This window comes from Tauraco erythrolophus, chromosome 8, assembly GCF_009769465.1.
Source record: "Tauraco erythrolophus isolate bTauEry1 chromosome 8, bTauEry1.pri, whole genome shotgun sequence".
NCBI classification, from domain to species: Eukaryota; Metazoa; Chordata; class Aves; order Musophagiformes; family Musophagidae; genus Tauraco; species Tauraco erythrolophus.
In genome coordinates, this window is record NC_141472.1 from 1,883,150 (window position 1) to 1,905,537 (window position 22,388).

The 22,388-nt window shown below is 45.0% G+C and overlaps 1 protein-coding gene across 1 annotated transcript in view; it reads right to left on the reverse strand.

Moving 5' to 3' along the window:
- Window positions 1–274: 274 nt before the first annotated feature.
- ERBB4 (erb-b2 receptor tyrosine kinase 4) overlaps window positions 275–22,388 on the reverse strand; it is a 390,281-nt gene continuing 368,167 nt past the window's right edge. Inside the window, exons 26-29 of the mRNA XM_086615834.1 lie at window positions 21,414–21,584; window positions 4,453–4,500; window positions 3,170–3,461; window positions 275–711 (exon numbers count right to left, since the gene is read on the reverse strand). Of these exons, the coding sequence (XP_086471960.1) occupies window positions 275–711; window positions 3,170–3,461; window positions 4,453–4,500; window positions 21,414–21,584 (948 nt within the window). The remainder of the gene's footprint in view (window positions 712–3,169; window positions 3,462–4,452; window positions 4,501–21,413; window positions 21,585–22,388) is intronic.

Sequence of the window (22,388 nt, forward strand, 5' to 3'; positions counted from 1 at the left end):
CGGAAAGCGAGAAACGCCAGGTTGTACACGCCTTCTTTCAGTCTCTTACCTTCCTTCCTCCCTTCCTTCCAGGTTCCCAACCCAATCTGCAAACGACTCCAAGACATCCTTTCACTTGGAAATATCAAAAATGAGTGAACGGGCAAGAGGAGGAAGCTCATGGGAGAAAGGGAGGCAGGGAGAGAGGCAAGGGAGATAGAGAAAAGGAGAGTGAGAGGGAAAGAGCGAGGCAGCTAGAAGGGGTTGCCTTTCCACTTCTATACGACCACGGTGACTACACCACTGTATTTCGGTGTCTGTAGGGTGGCGGGGGCAGCACAGTGCCAGGCTTCAGGGAGAACTCGGAGAGGTATTCAGGATTCTCTGCCACAATGGGCCGGATCCGTCCATTTTGTTTGTAAAAGTATTTTGTGCTGTACTCTTGCAGGTAGTCCGGGTGCTGGAGGGTGCTTCGTGGGGGCAGGCTGTGATTCCAGTAGTCTGGGTTGTCAAAGGCCTTCTTGGCTTTCTCCGGCAAGTTGTTCTTCAGGTACTCGGCATTTTCCAAGGTGTTTGCAAAAGTGTTGAGGTACAATGGCTCATTCACGTACTCGTCCTCTGCTTTGGGCTGCCCGTTCGGAGCATTGTGATACTCTGGGTTGTCCACAGCTTGGAGATCTCCATTCTTTCGCCGAGAAACAAATGGATTCTCTTCCACTGGGTTTAGGTAATCTAAGGAAAAATTCAAAACAAATCAGTAAAGAGAGGGAGCAATCCATCCATGTCGCAAGCATCACGTGTGCGTTACTACCAGGCTGCGCCAGAAGCCGTACTCAGACCTGTGCATCCTTCCACCCCAGATGCTCATTCCAGCAAACCTGGAAACTAGACTACAGCTCTCGCTGAGCCATAGCCCGAGTGCCTTGTTTGATCCTGAACTTTCTCTCAGAGTATGACCTACAGAGACAAACATGCCGAGTGACTTCTGCCTCTGCTGCTGACTCTCTGTGCAACCTTGGACCTATCAGTCAAACCCTCTGCTCCACAGTCTTTCCATCCAGAAAGTGCTATAGAAATCTTAGTTAAGCCTCCCTGCACAAAAACCATCCCCGAGGGCTAACTTCTAAGATAGCTTCATTTCTAACAGAACAATTTGCCTGATTAAAAACCTTCCATCCCTGAAGGACAAAGGGCCTCGAAGCATTATGAAAAAAATGATTCAAATAAGCCCTGGAAAGAGTACAAGAGAGCATTACATCAGCTCCAAAACAGGACTTGGAGCAGGTTACAGTTGCTTCAAATGACTTTCTGTGGACTAAGACCACAAAAAATCATAGCTGAATTGCAGAAAGCTTTTAAGGCCTATGGAGCTTGCGTGGAAAGCTAGCCAGGGGGTGGGGAGGGAAGAGAAACACGAAGAGCCTGGCTGTCCCAAGTTAAAACCCCACGCTTTGTAAGGTGTCTCCCAAGGACTCCCATTGAGTGTCCTTCACTGCCGTGCTGTGTGTAACCAGAAACAGAAAGCTGATCCACCTGGGCAGGGGCAGGTCGCTGACACTGCAAGTGGGCTGCAAAAGGAACGGCCTGGACGTGAGCCAGGGACAAGAGGGATTGGAAGTGGGACCCCTGCAGCAAGATACGTCGAAAGCATCCAGTTCATTCGAGGCTAGAAATCATCAGACCAAACCCACTTCCAGTATTAATTCTGCCTGTTGTCTCACAGCCTGGAGGATCCCTACAGAACCGGGTCTCCAAGCCACCACCACTAGTGAGGAATGAGGCCTCAGGCTGCCTGTGCCACACAGGGATGCCAACTCACGACCTCCATTTCCAGTGGCATGGCTCTGATCATGGCCTCTGGAGACACCTCCGCTTGGAGCCCTGCCTGTGAGGAAACAGGCCCCTGCCTGCTACAAGAGGATGGCTTTGGTCCTCACTTCAGGTCACTTTTTATCCAGGCCGGGGCCAAAACTATTAAATGCAAAAGTTCCAGACTTAGCAAGTACCTCTGGCCACACAGCTGAAACTTTGCTGCATCTGAGGCGAACAGGCGCATGCACCCGCACCAAGAGCACAGTGGGAACACACGTTTTTTTTTTTAGCAATGACAGCCAAGCAGTGCTTTGATTTGAATTCCCCAGCTGACAGAGAGCATGCAGCGTCCATGGCCACACTGTGACATCCCTGTGTCTGTACCCGCTGAGACAGGAAGGAGGTGCTTTCTCCTGAGCATCCCTGAGGGCTCAGGTAGCACCTGTGAAGTGTTAAGCTCCTGCAGAACTCGGAGGCTCCCCAGGGCGAACCTGCATGTGACGATACATGTGGGCTCACACTGAAGCAAACTCACAGCATCAAATCTGAAGAGCAGGGTCACGAGTGCACTCTCAAAATTGCTACTGGTTTGGGTCCAGCCCCAGGACTCCCTCCGTTTCCACCACTAACACAAAGGGTAAGTGGCGTCCAAATTCCGAAGCAAACCCAGTAGTTACCTGGCATTTACATTTGCATTAATTGATTTCTTGCAAGCTAATGCAAAGGTCTGAAAGCAAAATACTAATGACACATCCCCTTACATCTAAATGACTGCTGTCACTATTTAAAAAGGAGGAAACGAATGACGGCAAACTGGGAAGCGCAGCACTCTGAGCTGGCACAGATCTAGGCAAACTTCACCTTGCATCGATGGTCTCTCTGAAGCACATCATCTTCTTTCAATCCTAGACTTCTCTTGGGTATAAAATGCCAACTGTGTGTATCGGTTCTGTGGTATGTTCAACATGACATTTACCAAGCACAATGCCACGAAGACAAAGAAGATCAATAAACAAAGCAAAGCGGAGACTACGGCTGGCCAAAGATAGAGGCTTTTCTTGGAAATAACCAAAGATTTGTGTTTGGATAAGGAGGAGGTTTGGGTTTTTTCATTCCTCTCTTTTGTTATTTCCCAGAAAGAAAAGTTAAAGGAGGAATTACCAAACTTCACATTTTGGCACGTTTGAGCTTTTCTAAGTAGCAAATTAAGCAAAGAAAAATGAATCCCCATGCAAAGAAATATTAAGCAAAGTCAGAATGTTTCAACCTTGCTGGGTTATTCAATAAAGCCATTTTTGGTGAAAAGCTGCTGATGGAGAAAACGACAGAATGCAGTCGGACTAGAGCAGGAGCTTCTCCGGAAAGCCAATTTTTTTACCTGTTTTAGGTTTGTCTCGCATCGGCGTCATGTACCCGTCCTCATCCAGCTCTCCCCGGACTACCCGCTCGGGTATGAAGACCGTGGGATCAGCGCTGTACCTCTGGGTGCTGCTGTCCTCTTTTGCCAGGGTTGCCACTTGTTTTCGTATTGTGCCATTACAGCAAGTATCTTCAAAGATCTCTGCTGTGGCCCCTTGAGCAACTGGGGCTTCTGGTATTGCGCAGCCAGGAGCTCTGTACGGCATCGGCACTTCTGCGGCATAGCCTCCATCTCTGTACACAAACTGGTTCTGTGGAAAAAGAAAAGGCAGCGTGAGAAAGGAGGCTCCGAAGGCAGAGAAGATTCAACACCAGGTCATCTCTGTGGCTCCCGTGCCTTTCCTGCCACGCTTGCTCAATGATGCATTTGACCAGGTAGGTGAAGCCTCGTCTCTCCTGCCGACTACCGTGTTTCCAGAGCTGCGGGATCGGCAGCGGCACAGGCTCTGTTGTGGAGCAGCAAACCATCCGTCTGCCCCGGTGGTGCTGAGTCGGCTTCCCCCCCAGGGAGGCACCATCGCTGCAGCAAGGGGAGCGGGGAAGCAAGCCAGCTGCTCAGGGCTGGAAATGGGGCTAGAAACAGAGCAGGGAAACTTGGTTCCTATTAAGACACGTGGAAGTTGGATATACACAGCTGGAAGAGGCAAACATGGTATCCCCTCTTCTATTACCATGGCTGACTTCTGAACAAACCCCTTAAACCTCACCTTAGGGAAATCTCCTTCTGCACAGGGGACTGGGGATAGGGGACATTATCATCTCTGAACTCTGTTTATTCCTGCTAGGGTGTCCTGCAGTGGCAATCACATAGTCACCCAAACACTACCTAATACCACCAGGTAGTGTGTTTAACGCTGGCAAACAGTGTTTGTACTGGTACCTCAACTCAATGGTTCAACTCAACCTACCGCGCTGCTTGTCACCAAGGGCGTGCAAGGAAATTTCAACATTGTGACCTACAAACAGGAAGGAAAACTCTACAGAATCATCCAAGTCTGTTACCTAAACGCCTTTTCAAGAAAAGCTGGCAGTTGGCAGAATTTTGGGTGTGGGTCCACAGAGTTTGCACACGAATCCAGGCTGAGTGTTGAGATGCTGACTATCTGACTGCTTATATACACACACTTGATTCACTGTTGGCTTTTGGGCCATTTACGCAGGAAAAGGGGCTTTGAAAGAGAAAATACGTAGTGAAAAAAGGAGGAAAACCTAAAGGATGAAGTTTGAATGTGCAATACTTACTCCCGACATAGGGGTGTAGGCAGGAGGAGGGCTGTGTCCAATTTCACTCTAATAGGAAAGAAAAATGGAATGATGGATACATAATAAGAGGTCACATGAATGAAACAAGTCACATGAGCTGCATGAGCTAATGGGGAGAAACATGCACATCAGTTAGAATCTCTAACTGAATCCAAAATTCAAAGAATTCCATCATGGCAGATGTCTCACCACTGTCAACAAGCGGTGTCCCTCACCGGCCTTAGGGAGGGCTACTGAGTTCCTCCTGCTGGGTAAGGGCAAATGTCATGTTACACTTGCTGACAGCTGTACATCCTGAAAATGTCTCATGTCTAATTTTTGGAAAGGCAGATCGTAAAGAAATAATGACAGATGCTGCACTCAACTTCAGAGGAAATACGGGGCAGGAGAAGTTCAGAAAGCATCTAGCTCCAAGCCGAGGCTTCCCTTCCCAGGGACGAAGCAGGAGAGGGACAACCAGGAGGGCAGGAAGTTGCAGAACTGTCATTAGACTGTCACAGCTAGCTTAAGTATCACAGACAAAAACAGTCTCTGGGCTTTGGTAAACCCAAATAGCGCAGCAGCTGCTGGATTTCAAGACTCCAATGTGCCACAGTCTTGCTCTCCACATATACCACTCTTCTAAATGTCACCTCTGTATCACAGGCCAAGGGGTTTTACTGACAAGTCTAGAGGCTGTACATCGAAGTATGCATGCAGAGATCTTCATTTTGGTACTGATTTCTGGAACCATCTTACACTGCCCCGTGGACCCTGAACTGCTGGAACATCACCAGCACAGCAGCTGCATTGATACCTGTCACTGCTACTCAAAACTGGGCTGTTTTTCATTGAGGAAATGCTGATTTTTGGAGGAAAATAAAAATAAAACAACTCTTTATTTTTCATGTGTTTTTCTACTGCTAAAATGTTATTTTGGAGACTACAAGTTCAGTTCTTCATAATGACTTTTTTTTCCATTTTGTTTCAAAAACTTTATCACATTTCTCTTATCTCCTTGTTGAGAGAAAGAAAAAGTAAGGGTTTGGAAAAAAAAAAAAGGTCTAAACTTGAGACAAACTACAAGGAAAAACCCACCGCCTCAAGAAGAAGTCTAACTACCCTGAGAACACTCCACTTTAGAAGATATCTCATTCATCAAAATCTGTTTCAGAAACATATCCACATCAAGATACGTACCAAAACTACAAGAAAGGACAACATGCAACCTCACATAGTAGGGGCTGGACGTACTACGGTCTTTCCCTTAAAAACTTCTGCCACAACATCAGGATGGAGATGATGGTCACTGTCAAATAGCTCACTTTATAAAGGAATGCTTTGTGTTTAAGCAAAATACTGGAATCGAGAAAAAACTTAAAAAACCCCATAAACTTTTTAAAATGCATGCTGCCTATCTAAAGACCCTTTCCTGGTGACCAAAAAAAAAAGTCAGCAGTTGCCTGGGAGATGCCGACACTTGAGAGAGAAGATTAGAAGACACTTCTGTTCCAGAGGACACTTTACCAGAGATTACTTTTTTTTTTTCCCCAAAGGGAGGAGACATCAAGGTCCTCAATATACATCTGAATACAGATGACAGTAAGGTTGTAACTTGGAAGTCTCCTGCAAGAGGCTTTTTTGGGACAACTAGGAAGGTCCCTTTAAACAGAGAACACTGTGGAAACCAGAGATGCCCTGACTGCAGAGGTCAGACCCTCTCTGAACCCCCTCACCTTTCTTTTGTACCACAGACTGACGGTTACCTTGTAACGGCACACGGACAGGTTACATCCATGTGTTAGACAAATGGACAAAAGCATCCCCTGAGCCTGCCAGATGCTGCTTTGAAGTCCTACTGATGGCTACAGGATGTTGCACTGCAGGAGACCCAATCTGCCTTCTCCTTGCACTACGATCTCATATTTACTGGAATTCAGGGAAGCTTTCTGTATACTCCGAAAGGACGGTGAAGGAAAGACTAAAGGCAGGTAAGTAGTAAACTATAGTCCGTGGAAGGTGGTGAAGATTTAGGAAAACTTATAATACAAGTAGGATCCAGAGAAGAAATACAAAGTGGTGACTAGAGAGAGTTAACTCTCTTAACAGTGAGGGATCCAAAGCTCTGCTGGGAATCCTCTACCTCCTTGTAAAACTCCCCAGCTTCCTTCCCTCCCGCCTGCGAGACTCCAAAGAGAGACTCTTTCACTTCTTCTGGTTTCCAAGGATGCTACAGCCCTCCAGACTGTACAAGAGTGCAAAGAGCTGCAGCAACACTGTTTGCATCACATGCACGGGAGTGGAGTTGGCTGCTGTTCACTTTTCACAGACATTAAACCAGTGACTGCAGCCACTCCTTTCCTACGCGGTACTGCACCGGGCTGTTATTACACACCTTTCACTTACAGCTTTCTATTTTCCCAGAGGCACTCCCATGAATTCCAACTCGTGGTTCATTGACTCCGGATCCATAAGGGGAGAGCTGTCTTGAACTACTTCTAGTTCACAGCCCACAGTGATCTCTTAAGGGCAACTTGGAAAAGCAAGTCTTTTGTCAACAGGCTTGGCTTCAGTACGCAGGGCTGTGCTACTCTGCCAGTAAACACCTAGATGACTCGTGTCTTAAAAAATATTGTTCTAGGACATCAGCTACCCGTGGGCACGCTTGGCTCCACCATCATCACAAGAGGCTAAACCCACGATTCTGCCTTTAGACGTTCTTGGCCATGACTCTTAACTTTTAAATACATACCATGCAACTGGAACAACACAATAACAAGCCCTCTTAAAACAGCCCTATCCCAAGACATCAGGAGAGAACGGATTAGCATTAATGCATTTATTGCTATTTTTGTGACAAGACCTTTCCCAGTCAGTGACCTGCCACCTAAGATCACAGAAATGGTATTTTCTTCATGCCTCCCCTTCAGCTCTGTACTAAACATAGCTGTCTTGCAACACCCTTAACACAGAACCTTACAGCTTGGCTCTTCTCCAAACCACTGGTGTCTGCACACTTTTTAAATTCTTTACTGTTTTCCCCCATGAGTTAATACCCTGCGGCCACTGTTCCAAAAAAAGGAGGCAAAGAAAACAGCTGTGGTGCCAATTAGTGGGGCTGAAAATGTGATATAATTGTTTAAATGTCTTTAAATTGCCTGCTAATTGCAATGTGATGTCACCATTTTGTAGGCTTCCAAGATAAGTACTGAAAGCCTCAGCCAACTCTTATTGGTCAGGACATGAATCACACTGCGAGCAGAAAACACATTTGGACCTTACCAAGTAAAACTTAAATAGCTTGATTTATATGTGTAACCCAATTTACTTTTTTTTTTTTTTTGGGTGGGGGGGGGTTGCTGCTTTTGCATCTTAAATACTATCTTGAAAAAAAGAGCTGATGTTCCTTTACGCGGAAGATCCACGTTTTCGGATTTCTGGTAACAATCACAGAACTGTTTGGGTTGGAAGGCACCTTAAAGATCATCCAGTTCCAACCTCCCTGCCATGGGCAGGGACAACTTACACTAGACCAAGTTGCTCAAAGCCCCATCCAACCTGGCCCCTTGAACACCTCCAGGGATGGGGCAGCCACAACTTCTCTGGGCAACCTGTTCCAGTACCTCACCACCCTCAGAGGGAAGAATTTCTTCCTTATATCTAATCTAAACCTGCCCTCTTTCAGTTTAAAGCCATTGCCCCTTGTCCTATCACTACATGCCCTTGTGAAAGCCCCTCTCCAGCTTTCTTTTAGGCCCCTTTAGGTACTGGGAGGCTGCTAGAAGGTCTCCCTGGAGCCTTCTCTTCTCCAGGCTGAACATCCCCAACTCTCTCAGCCTGTCTCCATAGCAGAGGTGCTCCAGCCCTCAGATCATCTTCGTGGCCTCCTCTGGAATTGCTCCAACAGCTCCATGTCCTTCTTATGCTGGGGGCCCCAGAGCTAAACGCAGCACTGCAGGGGGGGTCTCACAAGAGAGAGCAGAAGGGAGGATCACCTTCCTCAACCTGCTGCCCACGCTGCTTTGGATGCAGCCCAGGACACGGTTGGTTTTCTGGGCTGCCAGCGCACATTGCCGGCTCATGTTGAGCTTCTCATCCACCAGCACTCCCAAGTCCTTCTCCTCAGGGCTGCTCTCAACCCATTCTCCACCCAGCCTCTACTTGTGCTTGGGATTGCCCCGACCCACATGCAGGACCTTGCACTTGGCCTTTTTGAACTTCATGAGGTTCTCACAGGCCCACCTCTCCAGCCTGTCCAGCTCCTGCTGGATGGCATCCCTTCCCTCCAGAGTGTTGACCACACCACACAGCTTGGTGTCATCAGCAAACCTGCTGAGGGTGCACTCGATCCCACTGTCCATGTCACCAACAAAGAGGTTAAACAGCATCAGCCCCAATACCAACCCCTGAGGAACACCACTGGTCTCCACTTGGACATTGAGTCATTGACCGCAACCCTTTGAGTGAGACCATGCAGCCAATTCCTTATCCACCAAGTGGTCTATCCTTCAAATCCATGTCTCTCCAGTTTAGAGACAAGGATGTCATGCGGGACTGTGTCAAATGCTTTGCACAAGTCCAGATAGATGACATCATTTGCCCTTCTGCCCTTCCTTCCACCAAATTTGTCAGGCATGACTCGCCCTTAGAGAAGCCATCCTGGGTGTAAGGAGATTTGCTCCATGATCTTGCTGGGCACAGAGGTGCGACTGACTGGCCTGTAGTTCCCCAGGTCTTTCTGTTCTCCCTTTTTAAAAATGAGGGCTATGTTTCCCCTCTTCCAGTCAGTGGGAGCTTCACCAGACTGCCATGACTCCCCAGGATCGATGGACAATGACTCAGCAACTTCATCTGCCAGCTCCCTCAGAACCCGCGGATGCACCTCATCAAGTCCCATGATCAAGATCTCTAGCTTGTTGAGATGGACAGAGACTTCAGAGGCTGATTGCTCAAAGACCTCACTACATAAACCTACTTTAAAAGTCTCAAATTGCACATTAAAAAAAATACAAAAATACATCAATAATCACCCCTTTTTCATAGTGTAATACACATTATAGCCATTAGCTCTGGCGTGGACACATCCATCGACATTCAAGCTCCAAGCAGCCTCCAGAAGGAGCCTAGCCCTTTTAACTGCCCATGAGAAGCCCTAACCAGAAATACTCGAGATTTCATTCTTTATACCACGATTGAATTTTAGGCATAAACATGACATCAGGGAGAAAATATAAAAAACAAGCAAATGTCCCCCAAAGCCTTTTTAGAGGCCGTTCGGTATCAAATACCAGTGACATATCAGCTATTGCAACTGCTAAGCTTTGTGTAAAATGAGCCTTGATAAAAGAGGTAAATAACACTTTTGTGAATATTGGCTTGTGTTATTGCTTTCTATTCATTAATTTCATTTTCCAACTCCTTGCTTCTAAAATCTCCCAAAGGTAAATATCTCCTCCTTTATAGCAGGGACATAATATTTTCTGGCTGCACGTTAAGCTGTAATGAAATCAAAGCCTTGTTGGGTCCTGCTGCTCATATTTACGTCGTGGTGTGAATATGCCTCTGCCTTGTCTCTTTTCATTTGAGTCTAGGTCATGCCTGGAGTACAGCACCCAGGTCTCCCCCTGCTTGCACTACAGCTCATCCCACACCAGCCCTACGGTGACCACAGCTGCCTTCAGAGCTGCACCCACAGCAGATTTCAGGTGGATGAAATGCTGAAGGTACTCAGTGACGGGACGCTGCTGTGATGGGTGGTACAGGACTACCACGAAATACAAAATAAATAAAGCTTTATTTTACAGCATGATCTGGTACCCCCTCGCTTTACTTGCTAGCCCAGTCTCTCAACAGCACCCCGGCTGCTGCAGAGCTGGTCTTCCTCGTCACCCACCAAGATGTGCACACACATTTGATAGGGCTGCATAATTATTACTGTTTCGTGTTCTTAAGCAGCCTGCTAAGCTCATGAGACTGAAAAGATTTTTTTTTAGTAACGGTAAGGCTCTGCCAACATCAATTTACACACTCGTGTTTGAACCCACTCTGATACTGCTCCTGTCCACATGAAAACCCAATTCCCTTTCACTCTCCTCCTGCTCTCATACACGAAAAGGACCAAACCATAAAGCAGGAGTAAAACACTTCCACTTTCTTACTGGGACGCCCCTCACATGCCCTGTTCAGGGGTGTCTCATGGTCCATGCTTCAAGCAACTCAGTGATTACCTATTTTGATCCAGCTCTGCAACATTTCTTTGTACCAGTTCAGTCCTGGACTGCGTGCCCCCAGAAACAGCTCACTTTTCTCCTTCCCCTAGAAACTGTTTACCTGATTTGAAATTAAGTCAGTATCCAGGCTCGAGTCACCAAACCTCAGCCTCCTAACATACCAGGCTGAGCAGATCTTGCTGCAAGCACCAAGATTTCTGCAGTTCTCTACGAAGAAGGACAGCTGATTTATGCGAGTGGATCCGAATAACACATTTGGGATGCTCCAGTGGGGCTGCAGGCAGAGCACACAACACAGAGCTGTCCCAACAGCCCCGAGCAAACTCTAGCTACGTTTCAAGGGAGAAGCCTGGTATTTACAACTGATCTGAACTGAAATTCAAATAGGAAACACCAGCCCAGGAGAGCAGCCACCTCTGCTCAGGAGCAGTCCTGCTTCCCTCTGACCACAGAGCTAACAGCTCACTCTGCCCTGCTTCAGAAAGCTCACAGCAAACATGTCTGAGAGGAAAATCAAAGGAAAGAAAAAACATGTGCCATGAGATCGCTGTGTAATGTTAAACAGAAATGAAATGCTGTTTGTATAGTAATAGCTAGAAGGCTTTGCAGACCTCTGGAGATCTCTGGTCCTACCCCCTGCTCAGAGCAGGGCCATATACAAAGAGAAAGGCTTAGATGCCCCCCTGGGCCGTTACAGTTAAAGCAAATGCGTCCCTACAGCTCGCAGACACAAGTATGGCATTCCACATGCTCTCTCTTCTGCTCAGCCTGGGCTCCTGACCCTACCTGAGAAAACACCATTCCCCAACTGCACGCTTTCCTCCAGGACGATGAAGAGAAGTTCCGTTAGCATCGCTGCCAAATGTCACAGCTCGGCACTAGGCAGACTTCGTTGCTGGCACCCTGCACCATTTCGGCACACAGAACAGCAATCGCGGCATACTGGAGATGTGCATCCTCTGAAACTGGTTTGGGATACATCACCTATTTCAGGCACACAAACAGCAATGTGGCCCACCTGAGTCAATGTAGCAAGACAGGACATACATTTTTCCAGTGAGACGAAAGGGAAGCCTATTATTCAATTACAACAAAAAAGGCAGGAATAATATACACAGGTTGCAGACAGTAGCTACACTACAATTTACAATGTCCTTAGTTCTATGGCCATAAAAGTCCATTGAGGATCGATGAATCTTTATGGGAAATGGTGAAGTCCCAGTCCCTTTTCCAGCATTACCCTTTCTCAGAACGCGTGTAAACATTTTAACTTCAATGTTGACACACAAATATGGAAAAGAACTTAAGCACCATCCTGCATTAGCTGAACTGTTTGCTCCAGTTTCTGATGACTGCTCCTTCCATAATCAAGACACAAACATCCAGTCTAGATCAGTGAGGGGGAAAAAAAAGGCGAAGAGATGAAAAAAAGAGTAAGTCTTTTTTGACAAGTCATTTTTTTTCTGCACGTAAGTTTTTGCTGGTCGCAGTTTGTCAGAAGAGAGGTGAGGTCTGCAGGCAGCCTGAGCTCCAACTCAGTTCACACAGGCTGCCTGTATCACCTGGATGTGCCACATCGTGTCCTGGCACCAGGGTGGGTTTAAGACATCCCTGAACTTGGTCAGTATCTGTACGGGCATTTCACTGGTGACCTGGGTTCAGGTCCGTACTGACTGACTTCACAGCTTCAGATGAGTCATTTAAACTTTCTCCTGCACAATTTTCTCTCCTAACAGCTGTCTCCTTTCAGAGTTATAAACTCTTTTAGAGCAGTCCATATGCCGTGGAATGCCCACAGCTCAACACAGCCTTCTAAGAGTAATTTAATCTGGACTGTGATCAGTAAATGGCATATATATCACAAACAAAGCATGCCTAACAACTTGGCATAATGGCATAGGAAACGACATACCTAAATATTGTACAGACTATTTTCTGTGCTGGTACTGGAAAATAACAGACATACACCACATATTTTCAGTCTAACGTTTCACCAAGTAGAACAGTCAAAGATTACAAGACCACCAATGAAAACAACTTGTTAAGGAGATGCATGACGTGGCCACAAAACTCAGAATCCAGGCATACTGACAGGGAGACGTAGGTGAAATGCTTTTCCATGGACTCATCTCCTATACCTGGGCTGGGAACAAAAGCATTCTCCTGCTGTATGGCACCAAAAACTCTCTCTGGAACAGCCCCCATCCTCCAGACCTCAGAAAATTAGTGCCTCCAACTGCGTAATGGTTGGCAAACAGACTTTAGCTGGCACAGTATGTAATTTGATCTAAGCATGACATAAAAATGAAGATGCAAGATGCCTTTTTCCTCTTATTTTCTATTAACCCACAGTGAGTGTCAAACAGACAGCAGAGCAGGAAGAGAGACATCTTGCATGTATCTATCTTTCCCTTTCAATCTCTTTTACTCCCATATCATTCCTGTCACCCATGACTAGCTTTCTGTCACTCCTTTTTCAATACACTCACCAAGACATTTTACAGGAAATGGCACCTTCTAACACTGGGCCAATTCCCCACAGTTTGGAAGAGACAACATACCATTTCCTAGCTACTCTAACAATTCCCTGGAGCAGAGAAGGGTGAAGGCACTGCTCCTGCTCAAATGCTGTAGCATCTGTCCAAAAGACAGGAGTAGCAGTAGCTCCTTTTCCGTACAAACCTTGAGCTTCAAATCCCAAAACAGGGAAAGGATGGGGAAAGGGATCAAAACCACAACACGGTCATGATTTGTGATTGCGACATGGCAGACAAAAAACCCCAAAAAGCACAAAAGAAAGTTGATGAGCAACACTTGGAGCAGCAGCCCCCTCCTATGCCGCGCGCTGCATTGCCATCTTCCCCAGTCTGTTTTATACAGTAATCAAAGGATATTCTGAGCCTCTCAAAATGCCATCAACCCTCATTGAGAATGAAATAGAGCACATCTCCACTGAAGCCTTTACAGCAGTAATCATTACAGCACGCTGGCCTGAACAGGGAGCTCTTACAGACAAAGATGGGTTTTAAAAATAAAATAAAAAAGCCTTCCTAAAATCTGAATAGAAACTTGATGATAATCTCCCAATTTTATTATGCAAGGGGGAAAAGAAACCCATAATTGTGCACTCTTGGTCTCTTATAGCAAAGAATAGGCTTCTTGATGAAATGCTGAGTTGATTTAGAGCAGGGCTGAGGTTCTGGTGGCAATATCACGCTGAAAGAAATAACCATCCAGCTGATTTGGATAAAATAATCATTTTTTAACATTCTAAATCTAAACTTCATCTGTGCCTCCTCCCACTTCTCCCCACATCTTTCAGAGAGTCTTTTTATAGCTTTGAGAATTTTTTTCCCCTCCCCTTACCACAGCATGTAACAAGACAGACTCTTTACCCTGGCTAACGAAGGGCATTTTAGGCTGTGCTGGCATTTATCCCCAGTGCACGTGTGCTGAGAAGTACAACATTTGGCACAGGATGCTCCAGAGTCCTCCTGCCGCCTTACGCTCGAAGCATTATCACCGGAGTCTGGCTGCCCGGGCACACTGTGGATGGCACACCCCGGCTCGTGGGCAGACACGTGTTCAAACGACGACTCCTTGGAGCCCTGCCAGGTGCATTTCCAAACCACAGCCCCTAGTATTTTCAGGTGCTTTTATTACTTTAAGAAAATCACAAATACGATTCCTCAGAAACGGACATTGTTCACTAACAATTCCTGTTTCAAATCTCGTCACTGAAGGAAAATTTTCTCCTAGCTCTCATAATTATTTCCTGACTCTTAGTCCACTTTTGCATCTACTGAATTATGTAGAGTTGTTTAGCTTGCTGTTTTCCAAGAATGCCTCATCAGTGCAGTGTAGAAATATTTATTACTTACTCTCTTATATCTATTGACTTTTTTTCTTTTCAGCAGAGAAAGGAAAATGGATCAGCTGTGAGCTCTCTTGACTGTTAGCACAGCCAACAGCTATTCATGGATTAAGCAGATGCTGCCTGACTTTAAACCAGTTTATATTAAAGCTCAATAAATTTACATGTCATGCATCAAGGTTTGGAGCAATACACAGCTACAGATTCTCCCAGTGACACCACTGAACATTAACTTGCAGTAGATCTCACCGGGAAGTACTGTGAGCTGGTGATTTGTAATTAAATATATATAAATCTGGAGAAACCAAAACGCCATCCAACACTTTTAGAAAGTCTGAATAAATCTATATACTTGAATTCAGGAGCCTGAATGTGACAGAAAACAGTCAATGCATTAAAAAAATTCCTGGTTTAAGACATTTGACCTGCAAAACCATGAGGCCATTTGACAAGCTGATCCTGACAATCTATCCAGACTGAGAAGGGCTGACTCCTTGAGAAACATCACTGATTTCAGCTGGCCTGGTTGCAAAGCAAGAGACTAATTGCCATAAAGCACTTTCAAAGAATTCTCTGTGAAGAGCCGGGCATCATCTATTCTGTTTGAGTCCTCCACAGGAATTTTCTTCCTTTTTCCTCTGGCAAACTTAGCACATTTTAAAAAGGTATTTAAACACTCCTATTCTAAATACACATACTTTGTGAGAAGCCTTCCTTTTTCATGTAAATTATTAAGACTGAAATAATTTTTCATCTAATTTATTTTACACTGTATTTCTGCATGTTTATTTTTCCTATTTCACTCACCCCAAGTATGAAATTAGGCTGACTAGTATCAGTCTTGGTTCAACTCCTGCTTTTCACGGACAAAATGGTCTCCTGCTATCCACATTTCCAACAAAGACTAGACATAGATACAGAAGAACTTCCTACAATTAAAAAGTTACAGCAGGTAAAACATGTATGATGGTAGACTAGATACCAACAGAACACTAACAGCTACTGGGAACTGCTTAATGTAAAAGGCAGAGCAGACCAGAAAGGAGCCTCCTACCACCAGGATATCACTAAAACTTAGGGAAGCAGTAATGGGAATGTGAGATCTTGAAAGAGAGCTTGGTGGGACTTCCAGAATTACTCTGAAGGTTTGATGGCAGCAACTGCAGTGTCCAGTACACTGTTGCCTAGACTCTATTAGGACAATACACAACATGTAGTACTTAATGAAAGACATATAGAATGGATTCATGCAGACTTTCCTAACTAATCAAGTGTTTTTTCAAGAAGCAAGAGAGCTAATATAGATATAGTGTCAGTGTAATCTTTGGAAATGTTACGAAAATCTTTGATATGATGTCTAGTTAATTTACAAGTTCATCTATTCTGGCATTGGAGATTTCATCGCAACACTCGCATAAGGAAGTGACGAAAGTCGAGTAAAATGAAAAAAATACTAAGATTATTAGAAAGTTTTTGATCACTTTTTAAGAGAAAGAATTAAAGAAATGGGACAGAAATAAGTAAATGAGTCCACAATCCGACTGCAGTAATAAGCATCAAATTTAAAGAAATATTTGGTCATATTATTATTTTGGGGAAGATATTGCAAAAGCAGAGGGGTGGCAAACACCACAAATAAACCACCTAAAAAGGAGACATCAGTGCTGTCCTTCTTTAACAACAAACACATACAAATGGCACTGTTCTACTCGGCCCCTTAAGCAGAAGAGATTTCTGATAACTGGCAGCTCCTTCATCTAGCACAAAAAGGTGTGTGGCGGACAGCAACTGGATCCAAATCCTGCTAAAGAGTCAGCATTAACTCCCCAGTGAGACTTTTCGATAATGTGACGTATGTTCCATCCCACCTGATACAATCGAGACAATCTTTCTAAAAGACAAACTCCACCTCAAACAGAAATTAAGAGATGAGAGACACTGGCCTATGTTGTGCCAGAGGTTAGACAAAACGCTTGCCACGGCCCCATCTACCCTGATTATCTCTTCACACAAATTATCTCTTGACTTTAGGATGAAGTAGCTTTACTGCCATCAGCCCCGCATGGCCAGGACACACCTGGAAGAATAACTAGCTCGAGAAGGAACAGTTAACTGCCTTTGCTTACAGAGAAACAAATGGGCACTAGGAAGGCATCGACTGCTACTGAAGCCCAAGGAGAATCACAGACTAATCATGACTCCCTCCTGCCACCTTCTTTCCAAGGGGAAAGGATACCAAAACCAGTCGCTAGCACTCCCCACCTGCAATGACAGTACCTCTTGCACTAGCTCAGCTGTGCTGACAAGCTAGGAAATGCCCCTCCAAATTCTGACTGTTCTCCAAAATGCCTCCTTCCAGCTGTAACTGCAGGAGGTGGTGCTCACAGTTCCACACCTTCCACGTCTGCTGTATTTCAGTATGTAAAGGAGGTCGTATTAGATCTCGGGTCTGGTCTTCTATCGCCAGAGCGCTGCGGGTGCCTAAGGAATTCAGCCCTATTACTTAAAAAACTAGTAAAAGTCACTTAATTCTGGTAGTGATCCCGCTGGGTGAATAGTCCCTATTTGTCCATGATAAGATTTGGAAGGAAAGAAGTCATACTGATGTGAAACGCATCTGAAAATCACTAGCAACCATCTCCTCTGTAATCTTGTGATGTGAAAATGGCTGCCTTTCGGATTTAGAAACCAGAACAAATTGATCATAAAGATAACTTCTTGCTTAGTTTCTCTCTGGAATAATCTTTTCCTATGCAGACATATACAGATGTTCAGCCATGAAACACTACCAGACCTAACGCCGTACCAGGACTGGCATAACAGACTCTACTCAGGGAACCGAGAACTGGCTCTCGGCGTACCAGAGTCTGCTCTAGCCAAGTGGAATAGTGTCCCTGGTCATTCGAATTAGACATCTCTGAAAAAAATAGCTTGGTATTTAATTGCAGGGTTGGCAGGTGCTTCCATGATACATAGCGTATGGAATAAAATTACAGGGACAGTATCAGCGAGTAATAAGCAGTATAGACAGTTTTCAGCAGGAATTAGCCAAGGATTTAGAGCAAAAAGCATCATGGGGTACACAGAGTGCTTTCTGTATTAGTATTATCTCTGTGCACACAGGACAGTACTTGTTACAAATACCTGAATGAATCATCTAATGGCTGCAAATGTAGGACACTCAAGCACTAGCTGGGGTCCTGTGCTCATGGAAACACTGCTGAGGATTTAGCTTATCTCTCAGAAGCACAGAGCTTCTGAACCTCCATATTTCTAGAATACCTCTAGACGCCGGAAAAAAAAAGCTGGAAAAAGCCGAAGAGCTGAAATTGCAACTGAAGAGTTTTAGATGCAATGAAAGAATTCAATTTAGCTTAGGATGCTAATTTTTATTTAAAAGCTGCATCAGGCTCAGGCTGCACTTCATAACAGGGAGCACTGTTATGGGCTAGAGTGTGTGCAGCCTTCTGCTCGTGGCAGTGCAGGCCCCAAAGACGTGCTAGGATGAAGCCAGTGTGGGTGTGATAGAAATGCTGAAGCTGTGTCTGAGCCTCACACCTTATAAATCTCAGTAATCCCTGGAGAAGGAAGGACGTGACATTTTCTGGGGAAGCTGGAAACTCCCCAGAAGGTTTCCCTCTTTCCAGACTTCCATGGGTTGCAGCTTTGTGCTATTAATTCATATCCATATAGCTTTTTTCTTCGCATGGAAGGGAGAAGGTAGGCAGTGTTTTACGCAAACCTCATCCAGTGGTGCCTCTGCCAGGCAACAAGCTGCAGGGATTTAGGACTGAGATCACCCTAGAGAAACTTCAGAGCTTTCCTTAGAAAGTAAAGGCTCTTGCTCTTCCTTAATTCCCTGACTTCAAAGCCCAAGTGTGACGAGGCTCACGATCTCCCTGCTTTCTTCCTGCAAACTTTTGTCCTCAGTAGAGCTGCGCTGCTGGGAACACTCAACTAAAGCCGTCAGTACAAAACAGCCAGAGAAGGAGCGCGATACTCTGCCATCACATAACTCAACTCTTTCTTCACTCAAACTACAATCAGAACAACTACGATGTGTTTTTCATGCTTCTGATCTCTGAAAATGACGTAAAGATCATGTAGCTCGTCTGTGTGTTTTACTTCACCAAATTGCCTAGCCATCTCCCTGTGAAATTTAATTTGCCAGACACAGGGAACAGAAACTACCTAAGCTATATCAATTCATTTGGCTGTAGCAGCCCCATAATGAGTTTGTGTAGTATTAACACTCGCTACACCAAACAAGGATAAATCACAAACTATCCAAAGGAAACAGAAAGACAGAATCAGACAACTGCAGATAGAGAGCTCCGAGAGCATTTCCATTCTGTGTGATTCTTGTAGCTGACATCCATCTGTACTGAACTATGCACAGCAGATGCACTGTTACCTTAAAGGAGCTAATGAATATTTTGTTTTATATCAACGCGTATCTTTACTGGAGGAATAGTTCATATGCCAAGAACCCGAGTGCTTCCGAAAAACAACAGACAAGTATGTAGCTTTCTGCACAGAGAGGAAACAAATGTACTACATCCAGAAAAAAACCTCTCTGCAAAGGAAACCAGGAATGCTAAGATGCTATGGGGCTTTCAACCTGGCCCCAAGCCCCTCCAGAAACAAGGTGCTGGGGCCTTCCTGCAACCTAGATGTACTTGCCTATAGGGCAGTACTAGCAGTACATTTAGGAGATGCAGAGTTGTTAGCAAGCAAAGCTGAGACTGAAGCTAATCTGAGACCTGGACAACTGTCAGAAGTTCTACTGGTAATCCTGTTAAGGGACAAGAGTCAGTCTCCAACGCTAGCAGCAAGTGCTATTACAAATCAGGTGGCAATGGCAACTTGTTTGCCCATCTCTTCTTTTGGCCTTAGAAACGACTCCTCTGTAAAGAGGCTCCTAAAATAAAAAAAAACTCTATAAAGATGAAGTGGTGCAAAAATACAGAGCTGGGTGCAAGCTTTCTGTCCTTCCTTTGCCCTTTCCCAGGTCAGAAAACTCGGCTCAGAATCTAAAAACTTTTGACAAAGGGTAACTCCAGATTTAAGTGTTAGACTGTCATATGATGCCAGAGAAAAATTCCCAGCAGTAGGAGTTACTGAAAGAAGGATACACTCTCTCTACTGTCATTAAATTGAATTGCAAAGCAAGGCTCCCACTGACTTTAGTGGTACAAGATCACAGTCTCAAACCAAGACAGGAAATTGTGAGCTGCAGAGAGGAGACGTCACATCAAGAATGTGATGGAGCCGCTCTCTGTGTGGGAAAATAGAGGCATGGGGTCTCTTTCTGCAGCTCTGCTGACTTCAAGGGGATCACATGTATGCAAGCAGCTGTAACAGTGTCATTTAAAGTCAGGCAAAGGCTGTGAGAAAGTAACTTGAATTTTATAATAATAATAGTAGTAGTAGTAATTAAAAAAAAGCTTATGTTTGCTTTCCATGAATATCCTAGTGAGCATGCTGGCTGCCCAAACAGCACATTTTAAATAACCCTTTTAGAATATTTACTCTAAGAATTTTGTTAGAATTAATTCCCTCAGCTCTAGTGGACTCTCTGCTCAGCTGGCACTAAAGACACAGGGCAGAAGGAACTGCTGAAAAGGCAAGTACATTTTCTTACTAATCCTTTCTCCTTTAAATGTGCCCCAGTGTTTCCAGCAAATATGGGAGTGAGATAAATACAGCAAACATTATGGGTCTGACTCTGCTCTCTGAACCATATGTGGGTGCAAATGGTAGTACTCCACTGTGTAAAAGTAATCTACAGTGATTTACATCAGCGTGACAGTGCGCACCTTTCAAAGGTAACTATTGTCGTTTCCTTCTTTTCTCAGGAGTTGGCAGCAGAGGAAACACAACCTCTCCAGGGACAGCTAGGAGTAAAACTGACTTATTTCAGATCAGCATCAACACTAAAAATTAACTCTTGTTGCCATAAAGAAGAATTTTCTTGCTTATTGCTAAATCATGCATCATCCCCTCATGCATCATTCCTTCACTGCCTTTCAGTGATGCAGGAAAAATGCTACAGGAATCCAGCCTAGGCAGTGGGAGTACAACCCAGCCTCTGGAGCTGTCAGTAGTCAGAGGATAAAGACACTTCAAGAAAGTAACTTACCCTACTGTAAATGTCTAAGCAGGCAGCAATAATCACCCACTGGACGCACCCGCTCTTCTCCAATGACATGAAATGAAGTCTAGATGAAGAGCTTAGATTATATCCCTATCCTTTTGCGAGCTGAATTCCACCTCAATGCTCTCTGTGCATCAGCTCTGCCTGTAAAATGAGGAGCATTTCCTCCCCTGACAGGGACGTTACAAAGATCAACATGCTAACATCGCTGATGGGCTCAGTAAAAACACGTGCTTGTGAAGGAGGCGAAAGCATCACAGACAAACAGGAAAAGGGGCTGAAATCTGGCTCCAGACACAAAAGCAGCGTTATCCATATATTCCAGCTGCCCTCAGTTACCCCAGTGCCAACCCTGTCAAGACAAAAGGATCGTGGGGATGGGAGAACCGGAGCTATGCCCTTCCTGGCCAGGATGGTAGGCAACTGAGAAACAACACTGCTGGACTGCACAAGCCTCAGCTGTGCTTTCAGGACAGGCAGTTCAAGTGGAGCCTTTGCTCACTCAAGGCTGAGCTAGTAATTTAGAGTTCACTGAGGCACGATGAACAGGGAACCCAGTGACAACATTTTTACAGTCGCTCTCCTTACAATGGGAGCTTGTAATTCCCAAGGCAACTCTGGCCTGTGTTTGATTAGTGTACTTAAATCTCCACCTGTGTTTTTATAATAAGCAGTATTTTCTGTCAGAGCTTGCTCTTACCCTGTTGGAATCAACTCTTGTCCTGGACGTGTAGATGGGAGGAGGGATGTTGAAGGCTTGAGGAACAAGATACTCTTCAGCATCCATCATATCTTCCAGGTCTTCCTCATCGAGAAGGTTTTGGAAGAACTTGCTGTCATTCGGGCTTGGGAGCTTCATACGATCATCTCCCTAAATAGGTTGTATTCAGAGAGGAAAAAAGTCAAAAGATGGATTAATTTCCCAACAAGGAACCTAAGCCTTTTTCATGCCCTGGCATCAAGGCTGCAGGGATCACACATGCTGCTCTGTCTGTTCTAAAACACCACATCCACATCATTTGTTTTGATTTTTTTTTTTTTTTTTAACTGGGAATATGATGACAGAAAGGGAATAATGGCATAAATCAAGCAAAGCCTTTCTTGTTTTTGCATTCTTGTGATAGAGATCTTCTCTCTTTTTCCCATACAAGCTCACTTTCTCACCCAAGTTCTGTCAAGGCCTGATGTATTTTGTGAAATATCTCAGCTATCTAGGCTCACATGATGGGTCGAAATAACATGGAAACTGCTGTGTCTCGGTGTTTGCTTTATTTTCGTTTGTATTTTTAGAGACTTGGGGGCTAAATTTCCCTCTCATCCATGTGGAAAGTTCTGCAGAATGTAACAAAGCTGAAAGCAATAACAATCAAACCAGGCAACAACGGCCAACAACAACGACACGTATTTTTATTGAAATAGCATCTACGAGCCTGAGAGGTAAATCAGAGCTCACTTTGCTTGGTGCCACAAACATCACAAAATGCAGCACATGCCCCAACCACCTAACAGCCCCTAGAAACGATGCTAAACGTAACTGCATGGCTAAAGAATGGCCTCCCAATCTGCAAGAATTATTACACCACGCGTGGAAGCCAGCAGGGAGTGATGGCTGTGCTACAGGGTGCACACAGACCAGTTTAAAAGCTCAACAGCACGCTTGTCGTTCCTGATTGCT